The sequence below is a fragment of the Citrus clementina genome, unplaced genomic scaffold (assembly GCF_000493195.1).
Source record: "Citrus clementina cultivar Clemenules unplaced genomic scaffold, Citrus_clementina_v1.0 scaffold_9, whole genome shotgun sequence".
In the NCBI taxonomy this organism is placed as follows: domain Eukaryota; kingdom Viridiplantae; phylum Streptophyta; class Magnoliopsida; order Sapindales; family Rutaceae; genus Citrus; species Citrus x clementina.
The window spans coordinates 13301612-13326542 of record NW_006261964.1 but is presented as its reverse complement, the minus strand read 5'-3'; the positions used below and the strand labels follow the sequence as shown (position 1 = coordinate 13326542).

General features: G+C 36.0%; 2 protein-coding genes across 2 annotated transcripts; one reads left to right on the top strand and one right to left on the bottom strand.

Annotated features, from left to right (window-relative positions):
- The first annotated feature begins 8669 nt into the window (after positions 1-8669).
- LOC18033081 (phosphatidylinositol transfer protein 3) lies at positions 8670-14226 on the top strand. The gene is made up of 6 exons (XM_006420737.2): positions 8670-8977; positions 12370-12628; positions 12809-12845; positions 13237-13342; positions 13595-13705; positions 13952-14226. Exons 1-6 carry the CDS (start codon positions 8849-8851, stop codon positions 14066-14068), a joined length of 759 nt encoding a protein of 252 aa, XP_006420800.1. The 5' UTR covers positions 8670-8848; the 3' UTR covers positions 14069-14226.
- A 562-nt stretch (positions 14227-14788) lies between these two features.
- LOC18033393 (cytochrome b-c1 complex subunit Rieske-4, mitochondrial) lies at positions 14789-17358 on the bottom strand. Its single transcript, XM_006420736.2, has 2 exons — positions 17063-17358; positions 14789-15789 (listed from the first exon to the last, which is right to left on the bottom strand). Exons 1-2 carry the CDS (start codon positions 17253-17255, stop codon positions 15146-15148), a joined length of 837 nt encoding a protein of 278 aa, XP_006420799.1. The 5' UTR covers positions 17256-17358; the 3' UTR covers positions 14789-15145.
- Between the last annotated feature and the right edge of the window lie 7573 nt (positions 17359-24931).

Sequence of the window (24931 nt, the reverse complement as noted above, 5' to 3'; positions counted from 1 at the left end):
ATCAATAAGATCATTCAAATTCAAACAAAGGTTGATCACAACACTATCATTGAGCTCATAACTGAGAATACAACCTTCATAAAGCTTTAAACACATTTTTACTTCATTTATTCACATATTGGATATTGATTTGTAATCGTAAGTATTGTGTGAGTAAATAACAAATTTATAATCTTTACTTTGAGTAATTTTAAGTGTTGGGATACACTTGGGTTAAGAGATTGTGGATAATCTCTTGTTGTAAAGGTTCATTAATACCTTGGAAGTCAATTGTAAGCATTTGAAGCCTTAGAGGCTTGCTTAATGAAATTCTCAAGCCCGGAAAGCTTGAAGGCGTGGACATAGGCGAGGTTAGCCGAACCACGTAAAACTCTTTGTGTTTGAATCTCTCTTTTCTTATCTTTTTATATTGTGATTAATTTATTTGTTATTGCTTTAATTTCGTTTCAAATTTGCATTGAGTTTTGTTTTAGAATTGTATAATTTTCATAAACCTAATTCACCCCCTTCTTGGGTTGTATAATTAGAATTTCAATAAGTTATTGCTTAAAGATATCAGGCATATACTAGATGTTCGCTTTAATTTAATCTTCACATGTAAGTTTGATGATGATGGTTGTACTAACCAATTTGGTAAAGGAAAATGGAAGCTCACGAAAGGCTCCCTAGGGCTAAGTAAGAGGAGAAAAATGAACATTTTGTATGTAATAGAAGCCAAGATCAAGAAAGAAGATGTGAATATGGTTGTAAAAGATTTTGACATTGAGATATAGCATGAAAGGCTTAAACACATTAGTGAGAAAATGGTTAGAAAATCTTTTCAGAAAAGGATTTCTACCCAGCTTTGCAAGTATGTCCGTCAAGACTTTTATTTATTGCTTAGTTAGAAAGACATATAGAGTATATTTTAAAATCTTTTCTCTATCGACAAGGTCACAAATTCTTAATTTGATTCACACTTATGTTTGTATGATGTAAAGTATATCAATAGGAGGTGTACTTTATTTTGTAACTTTTATTGATGATTGTTCTAGAAAAGTATGGGATTTTACTTTGAAATCTAAAGACCAGATGCTTGATGTATTTAAGTTATTCCATGCTTATATTGAAAGAGGGACATAAAGAAAATTAAAATGTGTTAGGGCAGATAATAGTGGTGAACAAAGAGGACCATTTAAGCAATATTTCAAATTCCATGAAATTAGACTTGAGAAGATTATACTAAAAGCCCTTAAGCAAAATGGTATTGTAGAAAAGATAAACAGAAAAATTGAAGAAATGATCAGGTATGTGCTTTCTGATGCCAAGCTTTTTAAATCTATTTAAGTATAGAGTATACATACTACAGTTGATTCGATTAACCTTTCTCCTTTAGCTTTATTAGATGGTGATGTATCTGACATAGTTTGGACTAAGAAAGATGTTTCTTATAAACACTTAAGAGTGTTTGGTTTTAGACTATACGTTCATTTCCTTAAAGATGAAAGGTTGAAGCTCTTCAAAAAAAAGAATGAGGTTGAAGCTCTTAAAAAAAAAAAAAGATGAGAGGTTGAAGCTTAGTGATGAAGCCAAGGATTGTATTTGTGAAGCCAGAAAGTAGTTATACTCTGTTAAACATTAATGAGGTGGCATGCTGAGCTGGCATGGGATCTTTTGGCTGTTAAATCTGTTTGTTGAGTAGAACAGCAGCTGGCTTCTTCTCTCGTGACTAAGAGGTTATAAAAGGGCAGCAAAGTATTCATGAAATGGTGGTGTGTGTGAGAGAGATTCTTGGAGTGAGATATAGAGCTTATATGAGAAGTTAATATCTCTGTAATCTCATCATATTTTGTAAACCATTCTTCATTCTAAATAAAGCCTAGAGCAGTGCTGTTTCAACCGTGGATGTAGGCTTCTTGTGGCCCAACCACGTTACATCTTCTTGCCATTATCTTTTATATTCTTGGTGTCTTTGATTGCTTTGTTTTGATCTTTAGTGAGAGTACATTTGTTCGTATGCTTTGTTTTTCTTAAAGAAGCTTGACGTGCTGGGCTAAGTTCTTAACAAACTGGTATGAGAGCCAGAAGGGCACTCTGTTCTTGATCTGGCATAATGGGCAGCACAAGATTCGATCTTGAAAAAATCAATGGAGAGAATGACTTCTATCTGTGGAGTCTTAAGATGCGAGCCATTCTGATTCAACAGGGCTTGGATAGTGCCCTCGATGATGAAGATGAATCAAAGTCCAAAAAGGAAAAGGAAAGAGGATCTTCAAGTTTGGGTGGAGACTCAAGGACTATAAACAACAAAGCTCACAGCACTATCATTCTACACTTGTCTGATGAAGTGCTGAGAGAAGTAGCCAAGGAGAAGACAGCCTCTGGTTTATGGGCTAAACTGGAAGAACTCTTCTTGAAGAAATCTTTGGCTAAAAGATTGTACATGAAGAGGAAGCTCTATACGTTTTCAATGAAGGAAGGGACAGCCATGAAAGACCACCTTGATGAGTTCAATAAACTGATACTCGATCTTGAAAACGTTAATGTCATGCTTGAAGATAAAGATAGAGCTCTTATTTTGTTGAGCTCACTGCCTAACTCCTATGAGCATTTTGTGGACACCTTACTCTATGGAAGACAGACCCTTACATTGAAGGATGTCAAGAATGCTCTCGAATCTAAAGACCTAAAGAAAAGATCAGACTTCAAGGATCAAGCTATAGGAGATGGATTGTTTGTCAAAACAAAATCAGAAAAGAAAGTAAACAAAGATAAAAAGAACAAAAATCAGAAAGAAAAAGATGACAAGAAAAAAAAGAAAAGAAAATGCTACTTCTGTCAAAGGGAAGGACATTACATCAAGGACTGTTTCGAGAAAAAGAAGCTTGAAAAGCTGCAAAAGGAGACAAATGGAAAGGCAGCAATTGCATCTGAAGATGAAGAAGATGCTGAAGGTGCTGATGTTCTCATTGCAGCAGAAAAACAACCCACAGCTGAATGGATTCTTGATTCCGGATGTTCCTTCCACATGTGCCCAAATAAAGAATTCTTCAAGACCTTCGAGAGCATAGATGGTGGGAAAGTATTGCTGGGAAACAACCTTGCTTGCAAAGTCACTGGAATAGGGACTATCAACATTCAGATGTTTGATGATAAAACCAGGGAGCTTAAACAAGTAAGGTATGTCCCTGAACTAAAAAGAAACCTGATTTCTCTTGGGATGATGGATAAAATGGGTTGTAGCATTAAGGCTGAAGATGGGAAAATTGAGGTCCTAAATCAAGGTGAAGTCATAATGAAGGGTGATAGGAGAAATAATTTGTATGTGTTAGTTGGGACAGTACCTCAACTTGGAGTAAATGCAAACATAAGTAGTGATAAAACCAAGCTCTGGCACATGAGACTTGGACACATGAGTCAAAAAGGTATGAAAGAGTTGGAGAAACAAGGTTTGTTTGGTCATGATCAGATTTCTCAAATGGAATTCTGTGAAAAGTGTGTATTTGGTAAAGCCACTAGACTTAAGTTTAACACAAGCAAGCATGAAACTAAACAGACCTTGGACTACATACATTCTGACATTTGGGGTCCCTCCCAAGTTCCATCCCATGGTGGAGCTAGATACCTTATCACCTTCATAGATGACTACTCAAGGAAGCTTTGGGTTTACATCTTGAAGCATAAGAGTGAAGCCCTAGATAAATTCAAGGAATGGACAGCTCTAATGGAGAATCAAACAGGGAAGAAAGTGAAGAGGCTCAGAACTGATAATGGGCTAGAATACTGCAATAATGAGTTTGATGAATTCTGTAAAAGGCTGGGCATTGCAAGACACAAGACAGTAAGGCATACACCTCAGCAAAATGGACTTGCTGAAAGGATGAATAGGACCTTAATTGAAAAGCATTTTTGGGCTGAAGCTGCTGTTACAGCTTCATATCTCATTAACAGAAGTCCATCATCAGCCCTGGAGTTCAAAACACCTCAGGAAGTCTGGTCTGGGAAGCCACCTGATCTCAGCAATCTGAAAGTATTTGGTTGCCCTGCCTATGCACACATTAGACAGGGCAAGCTGGAACCAAGGGCTGTGAAAGGTTACTTCATGAGGTACCCTGAGGGCATTAAAGGATACAAAATATGGAGCATAAATGGGAAACCCACCAGAACCTTTATTAGTAGGGATGTTGTTTTTGATGAGGAAGCCCTTACACAGTCAAGGGTTGAAACTAAAATAATCAATACTAGCTCTGAAGAAAAGGGAATTGTTGAACTGGAGGTGGAGTCACCAAAAGAAGCAAAACAGCATCCAAAACAAACACATTCTGAACTTAAAGGATATCAACTGGCAAGGGATAGAATAAGAAGAACCATCAAAATGCCTGAAAGATTTGGAGTTGTAGATCTTATATCTTATGCTTTGGCCGTGGCTGAAGCTGAAACAAGTGAGGAACCAGTAACCTACAAGCAAGCTATGAGAACCAAAGACAAAAGAAAGTGGGTAGCTGCCATGGAAGAAGAAATGGCCTCACTTAGAAAGAATAAGACCTGGACTTTAGTAAAGAAACCAGATAACCAAAAGCTAGTAGGCTGTAAATAGATATATAAGATAAAGGAAGGAGTCTCAGAAGCTAAACCAGCCAGGTACAAGGCCAGACTTGTAGCAAAGGGGTTCACCCAAAGAGAGGGAGTGGATTTTAATGAAGTGTTCTCCCCTGTGGTCAATAAGAGTCTTATTATCTATTGCAGCATACAATGACTTGGAGTTAGATCAAATGGACGTGAAGACTGCTTTTCTACATGGAGATCTCAGTGAGAGGATACTGATGGAACAGCCAGAAGGGTTTGTTGAAACTGGATCAGAAGACATGGCTTGCTTGCTCAATAAAAGCCTATATGGATTAAAGCAGTCACCTAGGCAATGGTATTTGAAATTCGATGAGTTTATGATCACACATGGCTACAGCAGAAGTAAATATGACAGTTGTGTGTATTCTAAGGCTCTAAACTCTGGAAATTTCATTTACCTTTTACTCTATGTGGATGACATGCTCCTGGCATGTAAACAAAGAGAAGAGCTAGAGTGGCTTAAAGGTGAACTAAGCTCAGAATTCGAAATGAAGGACTTGGGTCCAGCTACCAAAATATTGGGAATGCACATAATCAGAGATAGAGTTTCTAAAACTCTTTTCTTGTCTCAAACAGGATATGTGGAGAAAGTTCTCAGTAGATTTGGAATGAATGAATCTAAACCAGTCTTAAGTCCTTTAGGAGCTCAGTTCAGACTCTCTAAACAGGAAGAGCCAAAAGGAAAAACAGAGGTTGAACACATGAAGAATATACCATACACTAGTGTGGTTGGTTGTATTATGTATGCCATGGTCTGCACCAGACCTGATTTAGCCTATGGAATTGGAGTGCTAAGCAGATTCATGTCAAATCCTGGAAAACATCATTGGCATGTAGCTAAGTGGATGTTGAGGTACCTAAAGGGTACAGTTGGTCTGGGTATAGTATATGGAAGAGTTGACAACAGCTCTAGTCAAATTCAAGGTTATGTTGATTTAGACTTTGCTAGTGATCTGGATAAAAAGAGATCAATCACTGGTTATATTTACACTTTGTGTGGTGGAGCAGTCATCTGGAAGGCTTTTTTACAGTCAGTAGTTGCTTTGTCAACTATTGAGGCAGAGTACATAGCACTCTCAGAAGCAGTGAAAGAAGCAATATGGTTAAAAGGGTTGGTAACTGAGTTAGGCCTGAAGCAAGGATCAGTCAATATCAGCTGTGACAGCTCTAGTGCTATCCAGTTAAGCAAGAACCCAAAAAATCACGAGAGGACAAAACATGTGGATATAAGGTTACACTTCATCAGAGATGAGATTGCTCAAGAAGTTGTAAATGTAATTAAGATTGCATCAGAATGTAACCCTGCAGACATGCTTACGAAGCCTCTGCCATCAGTCAAGTTCAAAGCTGCTTTGAATTTGATTGGCATGGTTAGTAAGTAGATCAAGTTGTGGTAGGTTGATTCAGTGACTGGAGAAAGCTTTAATAGAATAATACTAGGTGGAGATTTGTGAAGCCAGAAAGTAGTTATATTCTGTTAAACATTAATGAGGTGGCATGCTGAGCTGGCATGGGATCTTTTGGCTGTTAAATCTGTTAGTTGAGTAGAACAGCAGCTGGCTTCTTCTCTCGTGACTAAGAGGTTATAAAAGGGCAGCAAAGTATTCATGAAATGGTGGTGTGTGTGTGAGAGATTCTTGGAGTGAGATATAGAGCTTATATGAGAAGTTAATATCCCTGTAATCTCATCATATTTTGTAAACCATTCTTCATTCTAAATAAAGCCTAGAGCAGTGCTGTTTCAACCGTGGATGTAGGCTTCTTGTGGCCCAACCACGTTACATCTTCTTGCCATTATCTTTTATATTCTTGGTGTCTTTGATTGCTTTGTTTTTATCTTTAGTGAGAGTACATTTGTTCGTATGCTTTGTTTTTCTTAAAGAAGCTTGACGTGCTGGGCTAAGTTCTTAACAGTATTTTTTTAGGCTATGGACATGAAGAATTTGGGTACATGTTATAGGATCCAGTGGCAAGGAAATTTATCAGAACTACCGATGTTGTGCTTCTTGAAGATCAGATAGTTGGTGATGCAGAGAAAAGTGATGAGCCTCGGTCATCTTCAGAAAAGATTCATATTATTCCAACTTCGGTTTCTGTACCTGTTGTTTATGATGATTATGAGGGAGAGGAAGAGGACAATAATGATGGTACAGCAGAACTAGTTAAGCAAGCACTTCCAAAACCACATGCACCACCAATTGAGCCATAATTAACGAGATCCATTAGAGAGCGATAACTTTCCACTAGATATCTTTCACATGAGTATGTGATGCTTACAGATAGAGAGGAGCCAGAATATTTTGAAAGAGTTATATATGATCAGCATAAAAATGAGTGGGTTAAAACCATACATAAGAAGATAAAATCCTTGAATGAGAGTTATATTTATGACTTAGTAAAATCCTTCAATCTCCAAGGAAATAGGGTACTAAAGAATAAGCAGGTTTAGAAGTTGAAGACTGAAGACAACTCACAATAATAGTACAAGGCTAGATTGGTTGTCAAGAGTTTTGGTCGGACGAAAGGTGTTGATTTTGAAGAAATATTTTCTCTTATGGTGAAGATATCATCTATCTGAGTTGTTATGGGATTAGAAACTAGCTTGAATTTGGAGATTGAATAGCTTGATGTAAAGATAGCTTTTAACTAACTTGATTTGAAGAAAAAGTTCGTATGGACTGAAACAAGCACCAAGACAGTGGTATAAGAAATTTGATTCTTCAGCTTTTGAGGTATGCTTAAGTTTTGGACATTGCTTTGTTGTATGCCCCCATTTTATCACAAAATTGGCATTTGACTTTGAAGTAGTATTTGCCATTGTAATTCCTTTTATGAGAATTGTTGGAATGTTAAGGTTGTCCGTAGTTGCCACAATACTGCTATAGATCATTGTTCTCATAGTTTTTGCCATTTTTGGGACCTTTTTTTTTTTTTTTGCTATAGTTAGTTGTGACATGGGAGCAATTACTCGCTATAGACTCTCATTTCAGATAATCCTTAAATTCCACTAGTTTATTATGGAGACTCCTAAACGGAATGGGTTGTTCTCGTGCATGAATGGATGTTGAGATTTCCTTAAAGTTGAAATTAAAACCATTTAGGCAATGGAGAATAATATCATCTTCTTCAAGTGGAGCACCAATCAATGCCAATTGATTAGCAGTGCTCTTGATGGTTTGAAGAAATTCAAACACAATTTTGGTACCTTGATAAGACAAAAAGAGTTTCTCTTTCAAAGCCATGATCTGTGGTCTCAACATATTGGCATAAAAGCAACCAAGTTTTTCCCTAGCTTCTCTTGCACTTGAGAAAGAAGCAATATTGAATCCAATGAAGGTAATTATGACTTGTGGGTGGTGGGCAAGGCAGTGTGCCATCTAAATATCCTATCAAGTTATAAGCAAGGAGAAGGGAGTTAAACTAAGTGTGCCAAGAAGGATAATTTTTGGGTGTTACTTTCAAGGAAAGTTGGGCTACGACATTGATGGAGATGGGTGAGCTTTATTAGTGGTAATAGATGGAGAGATGGTTTGGTTACTTTTAGTAATTTCGTCGACCATAGGAACGGATCATGGTTTCTTATTAGCGAGACAAGCCCTCTGATACCATAAAACAATTGTGCAATGAGACTATTATGTGTTTGAGAGCTTGAATTATTTTGTTGATTTCTTCACTAATTTATACAAGAGTACAATAAGAATATTGCAAAAATTATATATATGTTCCTTTGGAATCAATCGCTCATTCTCCATTTTTAAATTAAAGTGGGACCTATTATTCCAATTCTGATTGCTAACTTTATTTTGTAAAGTAAACACTATAAATAATTTTAATTTCAAATTCTTATTTCCCAAACCGAGAAGTAAACGTACCATAAATAAATGTATTTCATTTGAGAACAATTGTTAAAAAAACAAAACAAAGGGTCTCAATGACTATTTTTAAAAATAAAGGATCTTAATGACAATTTCATTAAATTATATGAGCGTTGGTGTCGTTTTCACTGATCTTAACGACAACAGAAAAACTAAATACAAGACAATTTTAAATATCAAAAAAGTAAACGCATTGACGCATTGACTTGGGGGGCCATGGCCATCTACTTCAACTGCCTTGCATTGATGTGTCAATCTCTCTCATAATGTTAAAACTGGAACATCGAGAGAGATATAAACAGATCTACTTGTGTTTGTAGATGGGGTAAGGACAATTGAGATCACTGAAAAATAAATAAATAAAAGGGATGGAATTCAAAGACTCTGATAAAGGTAAACAACAATTGCAAGAGAATGGAGAACAAACCAATGAAATTGAGAGAAGCAAAATTGGTATCATCAGAGCTCTTCTTGAAAGAGAAGATCCATCTGCCAAGGTTTTTTTCTTTTTTCTTTCTTTGTGTTTTAAATCAAAATGGGTATTGAATTATGATATAAATTTACCATATTTGCTGGGTTTTTAATTCTTTAATGTGAATATTACATCTCTTTCCATGCCATGATTGATGGATATTATGCTGATTGTTAATAGCACTCAACTTTTGACTTTTAGATTTAACTGACATCAAAATTTGATGGGTTTCTTCTTCTGAGATGGGATGACTCCTGTCCATGCCATGATTGATGGATATTATGCTGATTGTTAATAGCACTCAACTTTTGACTTTTAGATTTAACTGACATCAAAATTTGATGGGTTTCTTCTTCTGAGATGGGATGACTCCTGTCCTTGTGAACTGCTTAATTTAAGTGAACAAATATATGCCTTTTTTTTTTTTTTTTTGAAAAGAAAGTACGCCTTTCATTACTCAAGAAGCGAGTAAACACAGAACATCAGCTGGAATTTCATCCAGCCATACAAATGAGTCAAGTTTCCTTAAAGCTAACTTGGCCATAGAGTGAGCTACTATGTTACAACTTCTAGGTACATGTTGAGCTTTGAAATTTTGAAAACTCTTCTTGGTTTCCAAAATGTCGAAGATCACCCAAAAAGTTTCAGTCAGTGTGCCCATCTTATTGTTGATTAGCTCTATAACTCCTTCGAGACTGACTCTAAGTCCACAGAGACTGCTTCAGCCTTGAGAGCCACCTGCAATCCCCACAGAGACTGATTGTTAATAGCACTTTAATGTGAATATTACATCTCTTTCCATGCCATGATTGATGGATATTATGCTGATTGTTAATAGCACTCAACTTTTGACTTTTAGATTTAACTGACATCAAAATTTGATGGGTTTCTTCTTCTGAGATGGGATGACTCCTGTCCTTGTGAACTGCTTAATTTAAGTGAACAAATATATGCCTTTTTTTTTTTTTTTTTGAAAAGAAAGTACGCCTTTCATTACTCAAGAAGCGAGTAAACACAGAACATCAGCTGGAATTTCATCCAGCCATACAAATGAGTCAAGTTTCCTTAAAGCTAACTTGGCCATAGAGTGAGCTACTATGTTACAACTTCTAGGTACATGTTGAGCTTTGAAATTTTGAAAACTCTTCTTGGTTTCCAAAATGTCGAAGATCACCCAAAAAGTTTCAGTCAGTGTGCCCATCTTATTGTTGATTAGCTCTATAACTCCTTCGAGACTGACTCTAAGTCCACAGAGACTGCTTCAGCCTTGAGAGCCACCTGCAATCCCCACAGAGTAGCACTTGCTTCCGCCCTCTCCACATTCCCATCATTTTTCTCAGTTTTGACAGCAGCAGCAATGACTTCTCCCCTGGAGTTTCTGATTACAACTCCCAGCCCAGCTAACATATTTTCCTTATCCATTGCAGCATCCACATTAATTTTCACCCATCCCTCTCCTGGTGGACACCACTGCTGATGTTTTGTAATAGCCTTCTCCGCACAAAAATTCAACTCTGGTGTTCTAATTCTTTTAATAGAATCAGCCACAGAAAATGCTCTGGCTACCAACCTCACTGGATCCTCATTGATTCCTTCAAACAACATTTTGTTTCTGGCATTCCATATCACCCAAAGAAGAGAAGCAACTAATTCACCACTTAAATCCCTTTGCTGCTGGTGCAAAGATTGGATAATGCTGATTACATCCGAAGACATTTCTCTTTGAACTGGCTTACCAAAAGGGGAATTTTGCCAAACTTTCCTTGCTATCTTGCAATCCAAAAGAGCATGAGCGATACTCTCTATTTGGTTTCTGCATATTTGGCATGTTGCCTCCTGCACCACCTTTTTCTTCCATAGATTTTCAGCAGTGGGTAGCAGATCCTTAGCTGCTCTCCATAGGAAGATTTTTACTTTCTCAGGGACTGCCATCTTCCAAATAGAGTTCCAATGGCTTGAATGAGAATTTGAGCAGCTCGGCAAATCCGGGTGTTTTTGTTTTAGAGCTACCTGATAGCCACTCTTCACTAAATACTGCCCTCTTTGATCATAATGCCAAATCAGCTTATCATCATTTTGTTTTCTTGGTAGAGGAATTTGCACAATTGCATCAGCATCCTCCTTGCCAAAATGTTGGTATATTAATTCCTCCTTCCACTGGTTGTCTCCATTAATTAGCTCAGCAACAAGAGTTCCTTTCGGCAAGCTCGGAGGAGTTGTTGGTTTAAAAGTCGTAGGTCTAGGAATCCAGCTGCTCTCAAAGACAGTCAGCTGCTGTCCATTACCTACTCTCCATCTACAGCCCTTTACCAGCACTTCTCTTCCCCATATAATGCTTCTCCAGATGTAGGAAGGCTTTGATCCCAAATTAGCCTCCATAAAGTTTGAGTACTTAAAATACCTGGCTTTCAAGATTTTGGCCACTAAAGAATCAGGAGCTTGCATAATTCTCCAACCTTGCTTGGCAACAAGGGCTTGGTTGAAACATGACAGATCTTTGAAGCCCAAACCTCCTCTAATTTTTGCTTGACTCAGATTTTCCCACATTGTCCAGTGGATGTTTCTTTTTTCCTCTGTTGAGCCCCACCAGAACTTTGCTATAGCCCTCTACAAATCATCGCATACCCCCAATGGGATTTTGAAAACACTCATGGCATAACTTGGGATAGATTGAGCCACAGCTTTAATGAGTATCTCCTTTCCGCCAGCTAGAAATCGTGCTTAAAACCTTGAGCTTTAACTCATTGAAGAAGCTCTTCGTCCTTCTCCCTATCGTTGATGGTAGGCCAAGGTACTTTTTATGCTTGGAAACAACCTTAAGCTGAAAAATCTGCCGTATAGCTGCTGCATACTCCAGCTTTGTACCACTGCTAAAAAACATTGATGATTTCGCCAGGTTGACGATCTGTCTAGAGGCTCTCTCATAACATCCAAAGAGCTTTTTTAAGTTCGTGCAGTCTTCCACAGTAGCTCTAGTGAAAATTAGGCTGTCATCCGCAAATAAAAGATGAGAAATAGATAGGTTTCTCCCAAACTGGAGGCCATGAATAAGCTTTTGATGCTCCGCCTGTCTGATACGGTTTGAGAACACTTCAGCACACATAATAAAGACAAATATATGCCTAGATGGCTTAATACTAACAAATTTTTTTTAGTATCTAATGCTTGATGATGGGTTACTGTGGGAACTGCAAAATGCTTGCAAGTGTGTCTCTATCTCATCTTTTGAGTTGAGATAGAGATACATTTTTATTATTTTTTCTAGCTTGATATTCTCTAATCTGCTTGTATTTGTAATTAGAATTACTTTGCTTCTAAAAATAATGCAACCCCGATCCCTGTTTACTTTAATGGTTGTGTATGCATTTGGTCTTCTCATTTGTGTTGCGGGTTTCTATGTTTTACTTTTGTGTATAGGAAGTTGATGATTTGATGATCCGGAGATTTCTGCGGGCACGTGATCTGGATATAGAGAAGGCTTCTGCCATGTTACTCAAGTACCTAAGCTGGAGGCGAGATTTTGTCCCTAATGGCCTAATCTCAGAATCAGAGATTCAGAATCATCTTGCTAAGAACATATTGAACATGCAAGGTTTTGATAAGAAGGGACGTCCTATACTTGTTGCCTTTGCTAGCAGACACAAGCCCTCTGATGGAACTCTTGAGGATTTTAAGCGTATGTTACAAGTCAACACTTAAACTAAACGAGCTTAGATTTGAATTAGAAATGAAACAATTCTGCATTACTCCTTTTTGGTCATCTTTCCATAGAACTTCGCAGTTAAATTTAATATACTTTTTTCAATTTAACCAACATCTGATATTCTTGACCTTTTTTTTTTTTTTTTTTTTGCAGGTTTTGTAGTCTACTGTCTGGATAAAATATGTGCCAAGTTATTCATTCTCCATTAAACATCTACTCCTGGAATGCCTTATTTTGTATTATTGATGTTTAATATCGTTAGAATAGAGGACATCAATTTTTTATGTTAGTATGATATGAACTAATATCACAACATAAGATGAATGACATTTGAGCAACCTGAATCTATCTCCTAGAAGTCAGCCTCTGAAACAATAATCACAGTTGCTATTGGTTCTTGTGTTTTACGACCTAGATGATTATGTAACCTTTATAATACTTCCTAGGTCATTGATAACCTACAAATATTCCTTTTAGTATCCTCCTTTACTTTATAAAGCAAGGTCAATTTTATTTTTTAATTGTTGATTCAACTTAGCTGATAAAATAAGCTTACATGACATTTTACTTGGGTGTGTCAGAATGCCAAAGGGGCATGAAAAGTTTGTGTACATTGGGGATCTTCAAGGATGGGGATACTCCTGCAGTGACATTCGGGCATATTTAGCCTGCCTATCAATCTTGCAGGTTTGATTTTCTACCACTCTGAAGTTCTTCAGAAATAATCTCAATTTACTATTTCTTAACAAGAGAAAAAAATAAGTCACTTAATTTGAAGACTAATTAATTGGAAAAATTCATTTTCTTTTGGCAGAAATTATGTGCATGGTAAATTCATTCAGGCAACAATAACTGAAATTTATCAGTAGCAGTTTTCTCGCAGAAAATATTCTTGTACCAGAAAAGCTTATAACAGTAATTCGATCATTCTAATGACAGGATTGCTTCCCAGAGAGGCTAGGCAAATTATATATAGTCCATGCGCCTAAACTCTTCATGACTGTGTGGAAGGTTGTGTACCCGTATATTGATGACAATACCAAAAAGAAGGTAAAGTATGCAGTGCCTTCTTGGCAAGAATCACATATTCGTGCATGAAATCAAACCATGAATTATTAAAATACTAATGCAAGATCCACCATAGAATTTAATATTGGCCACAATGGTTTATTGATTCCTTAGGATGGCTGAGAGGTACGGATGAAATTGTCAGTGTTGTTGATAAGGCTTGTGTGTTTTGACATGAGATATTCACCCTTATCTAACTCCATTTGCAATGTTGCCAAATTTTTGCAGATAGTGTTTGTTGAGAACAAAAACTTGACATCAACTCTGCTTGATGAAATTGATAAGAGCCAGCTTCCGGATATATATGGTGGTAAACTTCCGTTAGTTCCCATTCAAGACTGTTAACCTGTTGTGCTGTGAGGTGTTTGTAAGTTAAAGCTCTTACATTGAGAGCTAGATGTAGCATGAAAATTCAAGAATCTGTATTAATTTTCGTTCGAATAATTCGTTTGTATGGCTACCGTAGAACTAGACATTGCAATTCAAATAAGCATTTTGTTCCACCATGAGCGCTATGACGGCTTGAAGTGCAAACCGACACTGATGTTTGCTTATTAACTTGGCAAGTACAAATGTAATCCCACTCTTTCCCTTGGCATTTGCATTCAAAATAGAAAGTAATCCTCTCTCATCCTCTCCACATGAATCAAAAGTCTAGATACGCCAATTTTTTTTTTCCTTCAATATCTTTTTGAAAATATGATCTACTCTCTGGAATCAACTCGAATGCCTCTTGTAGCTGGTTAGTATGGAGTAGTTGATTAACACACAAATTAAGCGATTGAAGGACGGTCATGAAACAGTGAAATCAAGTTCCATTTCCATCATACTCCATTAAAAATCCCCCGTTAAGTGAGTAGAAGCATGATGATTTGGCTCCACTTGTCTCGTATCGATGCCATTTGAGCTTCATTTAATCAATAGGATTAGCCGAAGTATAAAAACAGATGCAACAATAAACATAGATCGTTTACAAATTAAAAAGATGTGGCAGATGCACCAGACTTGAACATGCACCCAATAATCCTAATCCTAAAAAGAAATAAGGAAAAAGGAGCAATACAGTAATGCAGGGGGAAGAGTATATTAAGAAGCAACTCAATGAGGCTGCAGTCTATCAACATTTTTACATGGAGAATTTCTACGGCTGAAACATCATCTTTCATAAACTTAGATTATTTAACAAAATTTAAGAACCATTCAAGGTGAAAGTGCTCAACAAATTTCCAGTTGCATTATTCTCAACTTCAGAATTGCTTTATATGTAAAGCATAGCTGAATAGCTTAAAGCAAAACAAAATCAATTTGTGGAATCAAATTTTCCTTTGGTGGAAGAGAGGGGGAAAATAAAAAAAAAAAAAGGAAACTATTACAACACTCATTCAAAAGGAACTGCTCCAAAAAGATATCCACTATCAATGATCACCCAATCAGTAACTTGTTCTCGTCCAAGAAATTGTACATGGGTACCTCTAGATTGAATGGTGCTGGCCCCTTGCGGATCCTGCCAGATATGTCATAGTGCGAACCATGGCAGGGGCAGAACCAACCTCCAAAGTCACCAGCATTTGGTAAAGGAATGCACCCCAAATGTGTGCACACACCAACAACGACAAGCCATTCTGGATTCTTAACCCTGACAGAATCTTCCTGTGGGTCCCGGAGTGACGCTACATCAACACTGTTAGCCAACTGAATATCCTCTTCAGTCCGACGCCTGATGAAAACTGGCTTCCCACGCCACTTGACTGTAACAGTAGTCCCGGGTTCAATGCTGGATAGGTCAACCTCAAGGGAGGCAAGGGCAAGGACATCTTTGCTCGCAGACATGCTAAGAACAAACTTGAGGATCAAAAGACGAATTAAGGAGGCATACACAAACCTGCCACCTGTCAAGATAAAATAAGCAAATGCACGCTTGCTGGCGTCACCAGGTGGATAACGCTCATGATTGTGCTCATCATAGACAATTTTTGAAGTTGGGTTCTTCACAGCTGCCACAGTAGCTGGAAGGTCTGAGATCAGACCCAAATCACGTCCTAGACTGAGGGCTTCAGCAGACAAACCTGGAACAGTTTACAAATATCAAAAAGCAGCTCTCACACACATCAAGTCTCAATCAAAGAAATATACAATAAAAACATAAAACAGAAATTAAGTTAATCCCCTCATCCTAATCATAGCATCCAGCCCGAAACGTATCTCTCTTTCTTATTCTTTCTCCCCTCTTCAAAAGAAAGACAGATGTATTACTCAGTATGTAAACCATAAAAGAGACTACAATAACTATAGAAGCACAAAAATCTCCTCCCTATTAGGCCATTTACACACCCAATTGTGAAGTAGAATGGACGCATAAGAATGGAAGCCTAAAACCATACTGTGTCACAAGTATAAAAAGTATCCCCCTGTGTTGTCCTCAAATATCCTTTTGTTTCTATCAAACCACACAACCCAATAAATAGCCATAACAACAAGCTCATAACACTGCAACCATCCTCCTTTAAATGAAAAGGAAAGTCCAAAAGCAAGGACCAGCACGATGAAGGGGCTGCCAAACTAATATGGAAGGCTGAAAACAGCATAGCTACAAAAAGCTTGGAGAAGAGCAGTGCAAGAACAGGTGGTCTATAGTCTAGCAACTATGCTGCACATGACGCACCTGTTGGAGATAAATACACAGTAGTTTTCCTTTGAACAATAATATTACTTGCATTAAGTTTACCAGGTCAGTAGCTTCACTTTAGCAGGAACAATAGCTTTCCCAATAGAGATCAAGGGTCAAAGAAAGCGATGCTGGAACCATCAATAAGGCTGCTGAAGAAAGACTTGCAAGAGAATTTTCCCGATTTTTCAAGAGCCTACGAACTTTTATCTTCTTTCAATTCATTGAGAATAGGACCATTTGACGACAACAAAAGGTCAGTGCATTAGACAACCGACGAAACAAAAGAAAAATTTCTACACCTACCCAAAACCTAATCTCTTTCCAGGAACCAGCCATCAGTCCAAAATTACTCAAGAATACTGTAATTCCTTGAGAAATACATTTCCAAGGATATAAACAAGACCCTCAAAATGATTATCTTAGGTTACAAAGTGGCAGAATAATCCCTGGCATAATCTTGGAGCATTCAATTTAATCCATCAAAAGAAGCCAAAACATCATGTAAACACCTTCAAAATATTTGTTCTCTGTCGACCAAAAAAATAAATAAATAAATCACTAGTGCCACTGAATCAAGCAATCACTATAACGAGTTTATAAAACTGCCCCGTCTTAATCTGTAAAACTTTCGGGAAAAAAAATGATCTTTTCACATTTTTCAAATAACAAACCTCTGATGAGATGCGGAATGTGGGAAGTGAAAGAGAAAGGAAGCGGGGAATTGACGGATCTGGAGAGAGATTGAGCGGCAGCGGCAGCGTCGCAGCCGCCGTCATTAAGATAGTTCCCAGATAGGAAGGCGGAGGTTGTCTGCTGCAAGTTCCAGCGTAAGGATGAGAGTCTCCTCCCCGACACTCTCAACATCTTCCTTTACTTTCTGGACGTCAATAACGGTACTGCTAGGGCTTCATAAACACTCAATTTCAATTTGGTTTCTGTTTCTTTCTTTCTTTCCTATTACAGGGATTTGTCCGTGGCATACCCCAAAAATAGGATATTTATCTAAAATCACCCCATACTCAAATATTTTTCATATATGTCTTTTCTAATATGCAGTTACGAAATTAGCCTAATGAAAAACTTAAATCAACCAAACTACTCACAACCAGTCATGTAACAAAACCTCCAATTCTCTCTCACGACCACCGTCTCCTTCAGCCCGTTCTTCTGGATTTACTTTAGGGGTTGAACCTTTAACTCAATATACTAAGCATGTTGCTCCTACTACATCAATAGTTCCTTCTTCGAAGAAGCTGTCAGCTCCTGTAACAAAATTAAATTTTACTGATCTCCGTAAAAAAATCATATCACTGCTTGAGGAATACTTCAGTGTTCGAATTCTTGATGAAGCACTGCAATACATTGAGGAACTAAGAGCCCCAATTACCTGCTCCTCCAATTTAGATGCAGATTAGTGACGGTGGTATTGTTGCTGGCATTGCGGATTCTGTTGTTTTTTTAGACCATTGATATAAATATCTATAAAGATCACTAGAACACACTTCAATAATCATTCTCGCTCTAGCAAAATCTCCGTAGACTCCACAAATTCAAATGTAGTCATGGTGTTTCCGTACATGAAAGCTGTCGTCGGTACGACATATCAATTCATTTTATCGTTCTTTATTTTTCTTCTTGTATTCTTCTCTTTCTTTACTAACCTTAAGCGTATTGAAGTTGCAATCAATTTGTTCTTCGCTTTCTTTTTCTTTCGCCCTTCAGATTCTTTGCGATTGATATATTCTACAAGGCTTTGATGTTATATTTTCTATTTCATTGAGTTTATTTGCCCTTTTTTTTTCTTTTTCAATTGTCAAGCAATTTTGGTATATAAGTAAATTTTAGCGTTTTTACATTATGATTATGTTGTTTCTTTTGTTTAAAAGTGGGTGATTAAAGAATATTCCTTCTACTTATAATGAGGAATAGGATTTGAATTTATTTATTTGTAACCCAAAATGACACAGAAATAGAATTGGGATTCAAGATTTCATTTCTTGATCATTTATTTTTTCAGTAATAATTGCTCAAGAAGCAAGGGGATTAGTCATGGCAAACTGAAATTTTTTAGCCCAGTAATGTTGTTGTCCTTGTTTGTACTGTTGCCCACCTGTGGATTTGTTTTTATTATTATCATTATAACTATTATTTTTTTCTTTAGTTTCTGTTTTGGTAACTGAATTTTTGTGACAATTTGGATGTAGGTTGCTGGATAGTGTAGTAGACTATTTTTTGTCTTTGAATACCTAAACCTTGATCTGCATTCAATCATCACTAAATAGAAGACAACTTTGAATTCACTCATTCTGAGGTGAGTAATAATGAGAGTTTTATTCTATGCAGTACTTCTTGGCTTACTATAATAATTTGAATGAGTATAATGTATACTTTATAGGGGTCATCAAAATTTGTTTTCTTTGGTAGGTAATGCAAAGAGGAATCTTCAACTCAACTCCACTAATTGTTTCCTCTAGAAAATAATCAACATCATCATCATTCATAATTGGGATGGACGGCATTGGATCGAATGTTTTGAGCTTGAACTTCATTTCAATGTCAAATTCAAAAATATCAATACAAATAACCCAAGATACTCTTTCTATCAATTGTGTACATTGTCGAACGGGGCACCATAATCCCTCTTGCCTCCATACCATTAAATCTATAATGGCCATTTTGCTCAATCCATTCACCATAAAACATAATAGGCACACATACTAAAGTCATTTCCTACAATAATACAATACTTGATTATACAACAAATGCACAAACAAAAACAAAATCAAACAAGGTATATAACGAAATGTGGAACTGTCTGCCTATTTACACGACTGACGTCGTGTAATTACTAGTTTACACGACAATAGTTGTGTAACTTGCTAAAATACACAACAATAGTCTTGTAAACAGTCCGATGATATATTTAGTAAAAAAAAATTGTAATCTTTGTACTAACAGAATGCTAGGTGTCATAACAGCTACTATATCTTTCAAACTTGCACGATTGATATTGTGTAAATTCATACATACATGACAGAGGTTGTGTAAGTTACAAAAATACATGACTTAGTAAATAGTCAGAGGACATATTTCTTCTTTAAAAAAATATTTTGCTTGCACTGATAAAATGTAGGATCTCATAACAATTGAAACATTTTACATATATACACAATTATAGTATGTAAGTTTATATGTACAAGATAGTAGTTGTGTAACTTATTAAAACACACGACTATAGTCCAGTAATAGTAAAAGGATATATATAGTGAAAAAAATATATTTTTTGCACCAATGGAATGATAAAGTGTCATAATAATTGGAATCTTTTGCACATTTTCACGACTACAGTCGTGTAAATCCATACATACACGACTGTTGTCGTGTATGTCGGGTGCAAAAAAAAAATTTGGCAACAACTTCAAGTTTTAACGAATGTAGTTATAAAATCCATCAAATAATAGTCATATGATACAAATGTAATAAAAATATGAGTTGCTTTATTGTTTATCACAAATCAAACAAAACCCTAAAAATAATATAATGTCAACCAAATGAATAAATAACACAAAATAAAAAAAAGTTTATAATACCTTATTCATGGGATGAATAATGCACCTAGCTGCAAACTAAAATCTTAGTACATTAGCTATTTGTGAGTGATTTTGAGTGTGGAATAAGTTTTTGTTGTGTGGAGTTAAAAAGAGTGAGAAGTCAAGAGTGTTAGAGGTGAGTTGTGTGTGTTTTATATTTTTCTTTAGGGATATTTTAGACAATGTACCACATAAAAAGGTATATCTAGATAATTTTCAAGCATGAGGTATATTTAACTAAATACTCTATTTTTAAGGCATCTTTAATTGAAAACTCCTTCCTATTCTTCTCTGTTAATTTAATTGGAGTCGTCAACGTAAGGTGGCTCAAAAAGATAGTAATTAAATAATAATTGTTGAGAATTCGCTTTGGGGATGAATTCATAAGATAACTAATAAATAAAGTAATTCTGAAAATAATAAAGAGGGAGAGGGAGCTGGATAACATTACCATAAAGAAAGAGTAATTGAATAATCAGACTTGCTTCGGGTTTGGTAAAATCCAACAGAAACTACGTGTGGCAAAAAAGTCCGGGCTGGCCCAGGCCCGGCCAAGCCCAGCCCAGCCCACAAGGGTGGGTCTGGATATGGGCCCAAAAATTACAAAGCCCACAAATGTTGGGCCTAGACAAGGGCTTAGCAAAAAAGCCCAGACTTGGCCCAGGCTTTCTAAATTTATGAATTAATTTAAATAAAAAAGAAAAAACTCAAAATATTAAATTAGTTTAATTTTTTATATTAGTATTTATTATTTTATTAGGTTGTATTACTAATATTTTATGTATTGGACTATTATTCTATTTATATATTAGATGATTATCTTTAATTTAAATTTTTTTCTTAATTTAAAAAATATTTTATAATTAATTTAAAAAGCCCCAACCCGGCCCGAGTTCGGCCCGTCCAAGTTTGGACAGGCTTGGACGGGTTTTTGAAGGGCCTGGACTTCGTTTGAATGATGTGGGCATGGGCCTGGGCTTTGAAAAGCCCGGCCCAAGCCCGCAAATTGCCATCCCTAACAGAAACTGAACAAAATCTGGTTCGGTTTTTTTTAGTTATGATTTAATTTTTTTAAAAAATTGAATATAAAAAAACTGAACTAATATTATTATTTGGATCTCTATTTTTTATAAAATTATGATACGACTCAATCTTAGGAAATATTTACACATAAATTTTAATATAGTCTAATATTTTTTGTAAAATTTTTAAAAGGAAAGTTAAGAGGTAAGTTGTTATTATGATCCATATATTTTGATAAATTATATTGTGATACAGAAACTTATTTTATTTTATTTTTATTTTGGGCCAAAAGCTTTTATAACTTTTATATTAGAAACAGTGATGATGATTATGAAAATGCTTTGTTTTAGTCCAAAATCCTTGTAATTTTTTTTTTTTTGCGAATACATATTTGTAAATTATTTTATTTGTGTTGACTACACATTTATTATAGTAGGCCTTATATGCAAGTTAAGATGAACTAAAAAATTGATTTATTAATTCGAACCATTAAGTGAATTGTAATAAAAAAATCAAAACCGAACCAAAAAATCGATACAGAACTTAAACGAACTATCAATTCTGATCCAGATTTTATTTTCCTTAAAAACTAAACGGATTTTTTTAATTTAAGACATAAACCGAACCGAAATCAAAAGTTTATCCCAAAAATGAACCGAACCAAACCTTGCTTCAATTATCGCCGGAGAGGGTTCTAGACTTTTATTGCCCCATAGAATTCAAGTCTCAACAATTTTGGTTTCATTATTATTATTTTCATTATTCTTTTGGTACCTTCTTTGACTCTAATGGAGTTTTCTTTAAAAGAAAAAAAAAATCTATAGACAACTTAAAAAAAATGGTGTCAGAATGTAATTTATTAAAATTGATAAAATATTAAATAAAAATAAATTTTAAAATAAACATGTATATATAATATTTCGATTGTGTATATATAATAATTAATAATTAAAATAAATATTTTTATTTTATTTTTTATCTCAATATAATTGATAAATAATAATAATCTCATTTTATTTCTTAATTAAATAAGAATAATTTTAGGATTTTATAATATATATGAGAATATATATGAAATTGTATTGTGTATAAAATCAATTTTCAATATGAAATTTTAAAAAATTACTCATCCTTTACTTTTTAAAATCTTTTGTAGAATAATGTAATTTTAAAAAAAGATATTTAAAAAATTACTAAAATAATAAAAAATAATTTTTAATTTTTTAAAATCACTTTTAAATCTCTTAAAACAATCTCAAACAGCCTCAGATAATTGAAACTAATGTATATAAAGTTGGCCTCACAGTCAAGGATGAAAATGGGGTGAAGTGACGTGGGGGAGAAGAGCCCTACCCCATTCCCCACTTCATTAAAAATTTCGCTCTCATTCCCCACCTCATTCCCCAAGAAAAACTAGTGGGATAGGGATAGGGGTAATACTCGTGTAGGGAATAACTTACCTATACGTGGCTCATTCCTCATTTATTTATTTTATAGTAGATACGGGTATATAGTTTCAATAAACTAAAAATTAAAAACTTAAATAAACTCAATCATATTATAAAGTATTTGAATTAGTAAAAATATCTCCAAAAGTTTGAAATAATATTTTAAAATGATATCAAAACTGTAAAATATTTGAAGAGAACAACACCTTAAAAAAAAAGGAAACATAGTAATATTATTATTTAAATTAGGTTAAAATAAAACAATTTATTAACCAATATTGTAATTGAAAAAATTAAAATTAAATTTTTTTTTTGTATAATAGGAATCGGGGTGGTGAATATAGAACCAAATCTCACCCCGTTAACTACATTAGGATTATTTATCCCTTATTTCTCACCTCATTTCCTGAAGATTACTTAAAATTTATCCCATTTAGAGTGAAACCCTAGGACTTCAAACTGACGTAAGATTAAATAATATGATTCAATTAAGTCTGACTATTATTATCAAGGTGGTCAGAAAACTATGGACTTTCTAGAGAAGGACAAAAGGGTCGTTAGAAGTAAAAACTTACAACTAATTTACTCTGTTAAAATGCTACGGCAAAAACTGGCAATTGAAAAGACATAACACAAATGAAGAAAAAACATAAACAATAGTAGACTAGTAGCGGAAGAATGATTATGTGCCCAAAGTGTAACATAACTAGTGAGATCATTGTTTTCAACAGATTTTGGGGTAGGAAAAGCCAAACATATCTAAAACAATGAATTTGTATTTTTGGGGGAGATGGGGTACCTCACTGGTTTGTTGTGTGCGGTGCGATATATCTGAAATTTGGGGGAGGTGAGAAGGGGAGAGGAAGTGGTAACAATGGTGAAAGGTCAAAACCAAGAGAGGTGTCCTTCAAAATGGGCTCCACGCCTGCAAAACAATGAAATAGAGGTTAGAGGTGAAGCCGGGGTACCTCGGCGTTCACACTCCGACACTCAAGTTAGCAAACTCAAGCTTTTATGGCAAAGAGAGCTGGCTAGCCCTCTGTAAATTAGGGTTTAAGGTTGAAGAAAACTTATTTTTTGGAGTGTGAGTGTTAATGGTGAGTTAGAACCTCTTGGAGAATGAAACCTAAGCACCTTTATATATGGAGTACCTCAGCTGCCACGTGGCGTATCCTTTTTGGCTAACGTCCTTTTACCTTTTTATGATTTTTGGGCCGTTATGTGCATGTTCGCGGCGTATCTCATCCTTTGGAAATGTGGCGCGCGCTGGAGAGTGGTCCAGGGTACCTTTGCAGTAGCTGTCAGGTAGACGGCTGAGGACCACTATCCTTAGGACAGTGTCCTTCACTTTTGGCAGAGGTAGCAGGCGGCTATCCCCCCCTTTTGGTACAACGTTCTTGATTCCTAATTCTGACAAAATCGAATAATATCTTTTAAGAGATAGAGACGTTTCTCACGACGGATATTTTTGGAGAATTCTCTTGCATCTGATCTGCCGGGTACCTCGAGTTACGTGGGGTACCTCAATTTATGTGGAGTATCCCTAATTGTGCGAGGTACCTCTATTTATGTGGGGTACCTCTAATTGTGCGAGGTACCTCAAATCACGCCGGGTACCTCGGATTGTGTAGGGTATCTCATATCATGTTGGGTATCTCTATTTGTCCAGGGTACCTTAAATCATGCCGGGTACCTCGGATTGTGCGAGGTACCTCAGATTGTGTTAGAGTCATTCCATTTGTTGACACGTGGCGCTTTACTGCCTTTCCTATTTTTTCCTCAAACAACATCCCCCTAGTTTCTTTTTTGCGAGAAGTATTGGAGGCAAAAGAAACTCATTGTATGAGTGACACGTGGCGACGCGGTTGGGCCGAGGGTAGCTTACTTAGTTTCTTCCCTTGACTAATCTTTATGTATTGCCGAGCTAAAAAAAAAAATCTTCTCTTTGTCTTTTCCCTTTCCCACCTCTTTTTTTTTTTTTACTCAACTGCTGATGAGAACGAACAGTTGTCTCCCAGGTGGAGGTGTTTTAAGTAGTCTAGTAGGCCCACAGAACCCCAGGTAGCTCGTCTACCCATGCTCCCTTTTCTTTCTTCTAGCTTATTTTTCATGATACATTTGATAATCTTGTTAACGGCTTCGACTTGCCCATTAGATTGGGGATGGGCAGGTGTAGCAAATCGGTTGGCTATCCCAAGCTCCGAACAAAAACTTCAAAATTTTTCATTATCGAATTGCTTGCCGTTATCACTAACAATTGCATAGGGGATCCCAAATATGCAAATGAGGTTCTTCCAAATGAATTACGTGGTTTTCCTTTCTATGATGCTTGTTAGTGGCTCCGTTTCCGCCCACTTTGTGAAATAATCTACCGCCACGATTACATATTTTGCTTGCCCCTTCCCAGTAGGTAACGAGCCAATGAGGTCCACTCCCCATATAGCGAAGGGACAAGGGGAAGATATAACTGTTAGCTTCT

Coding starts and splice junctions, on each gene's coding strand:
- LOC18033081 (XM_006420737.2), top strand. CDS start 8,849: ATGGAATTCAAAGACTCTGATAAAGGTAAACAACAATTGCAAGAGAAT. Junction 8,978..12,369: donor GAGAAGATCCATCTGCCAAG/GTTTTTTTCTTT, acceptor TTTTGTGTATAG/GAAGTTGATGATTTGATGAT. Junction 12,629..12,808: donor AACTCTTGAGGATTTTAAGC/GTATGTTACAAG, acceptor TTTTTTTTGCAG/GTTTTGTAGTCTACTGTCTG.
- LOC18033393 (XM_006420736.2), bottom strand. CDS start 17,255: ATGTTGAGAGTGTCGGGGAGGAGACTCTCATCCTTACGCTGGAACTTG. Junction 15,790..17,062: donor CATTCCGCATCTCATCAGAG/GTTTGTTATTTG, acceptor AAACTGTTCCAG/GTTTGTCTGCTGAAGCCCTC.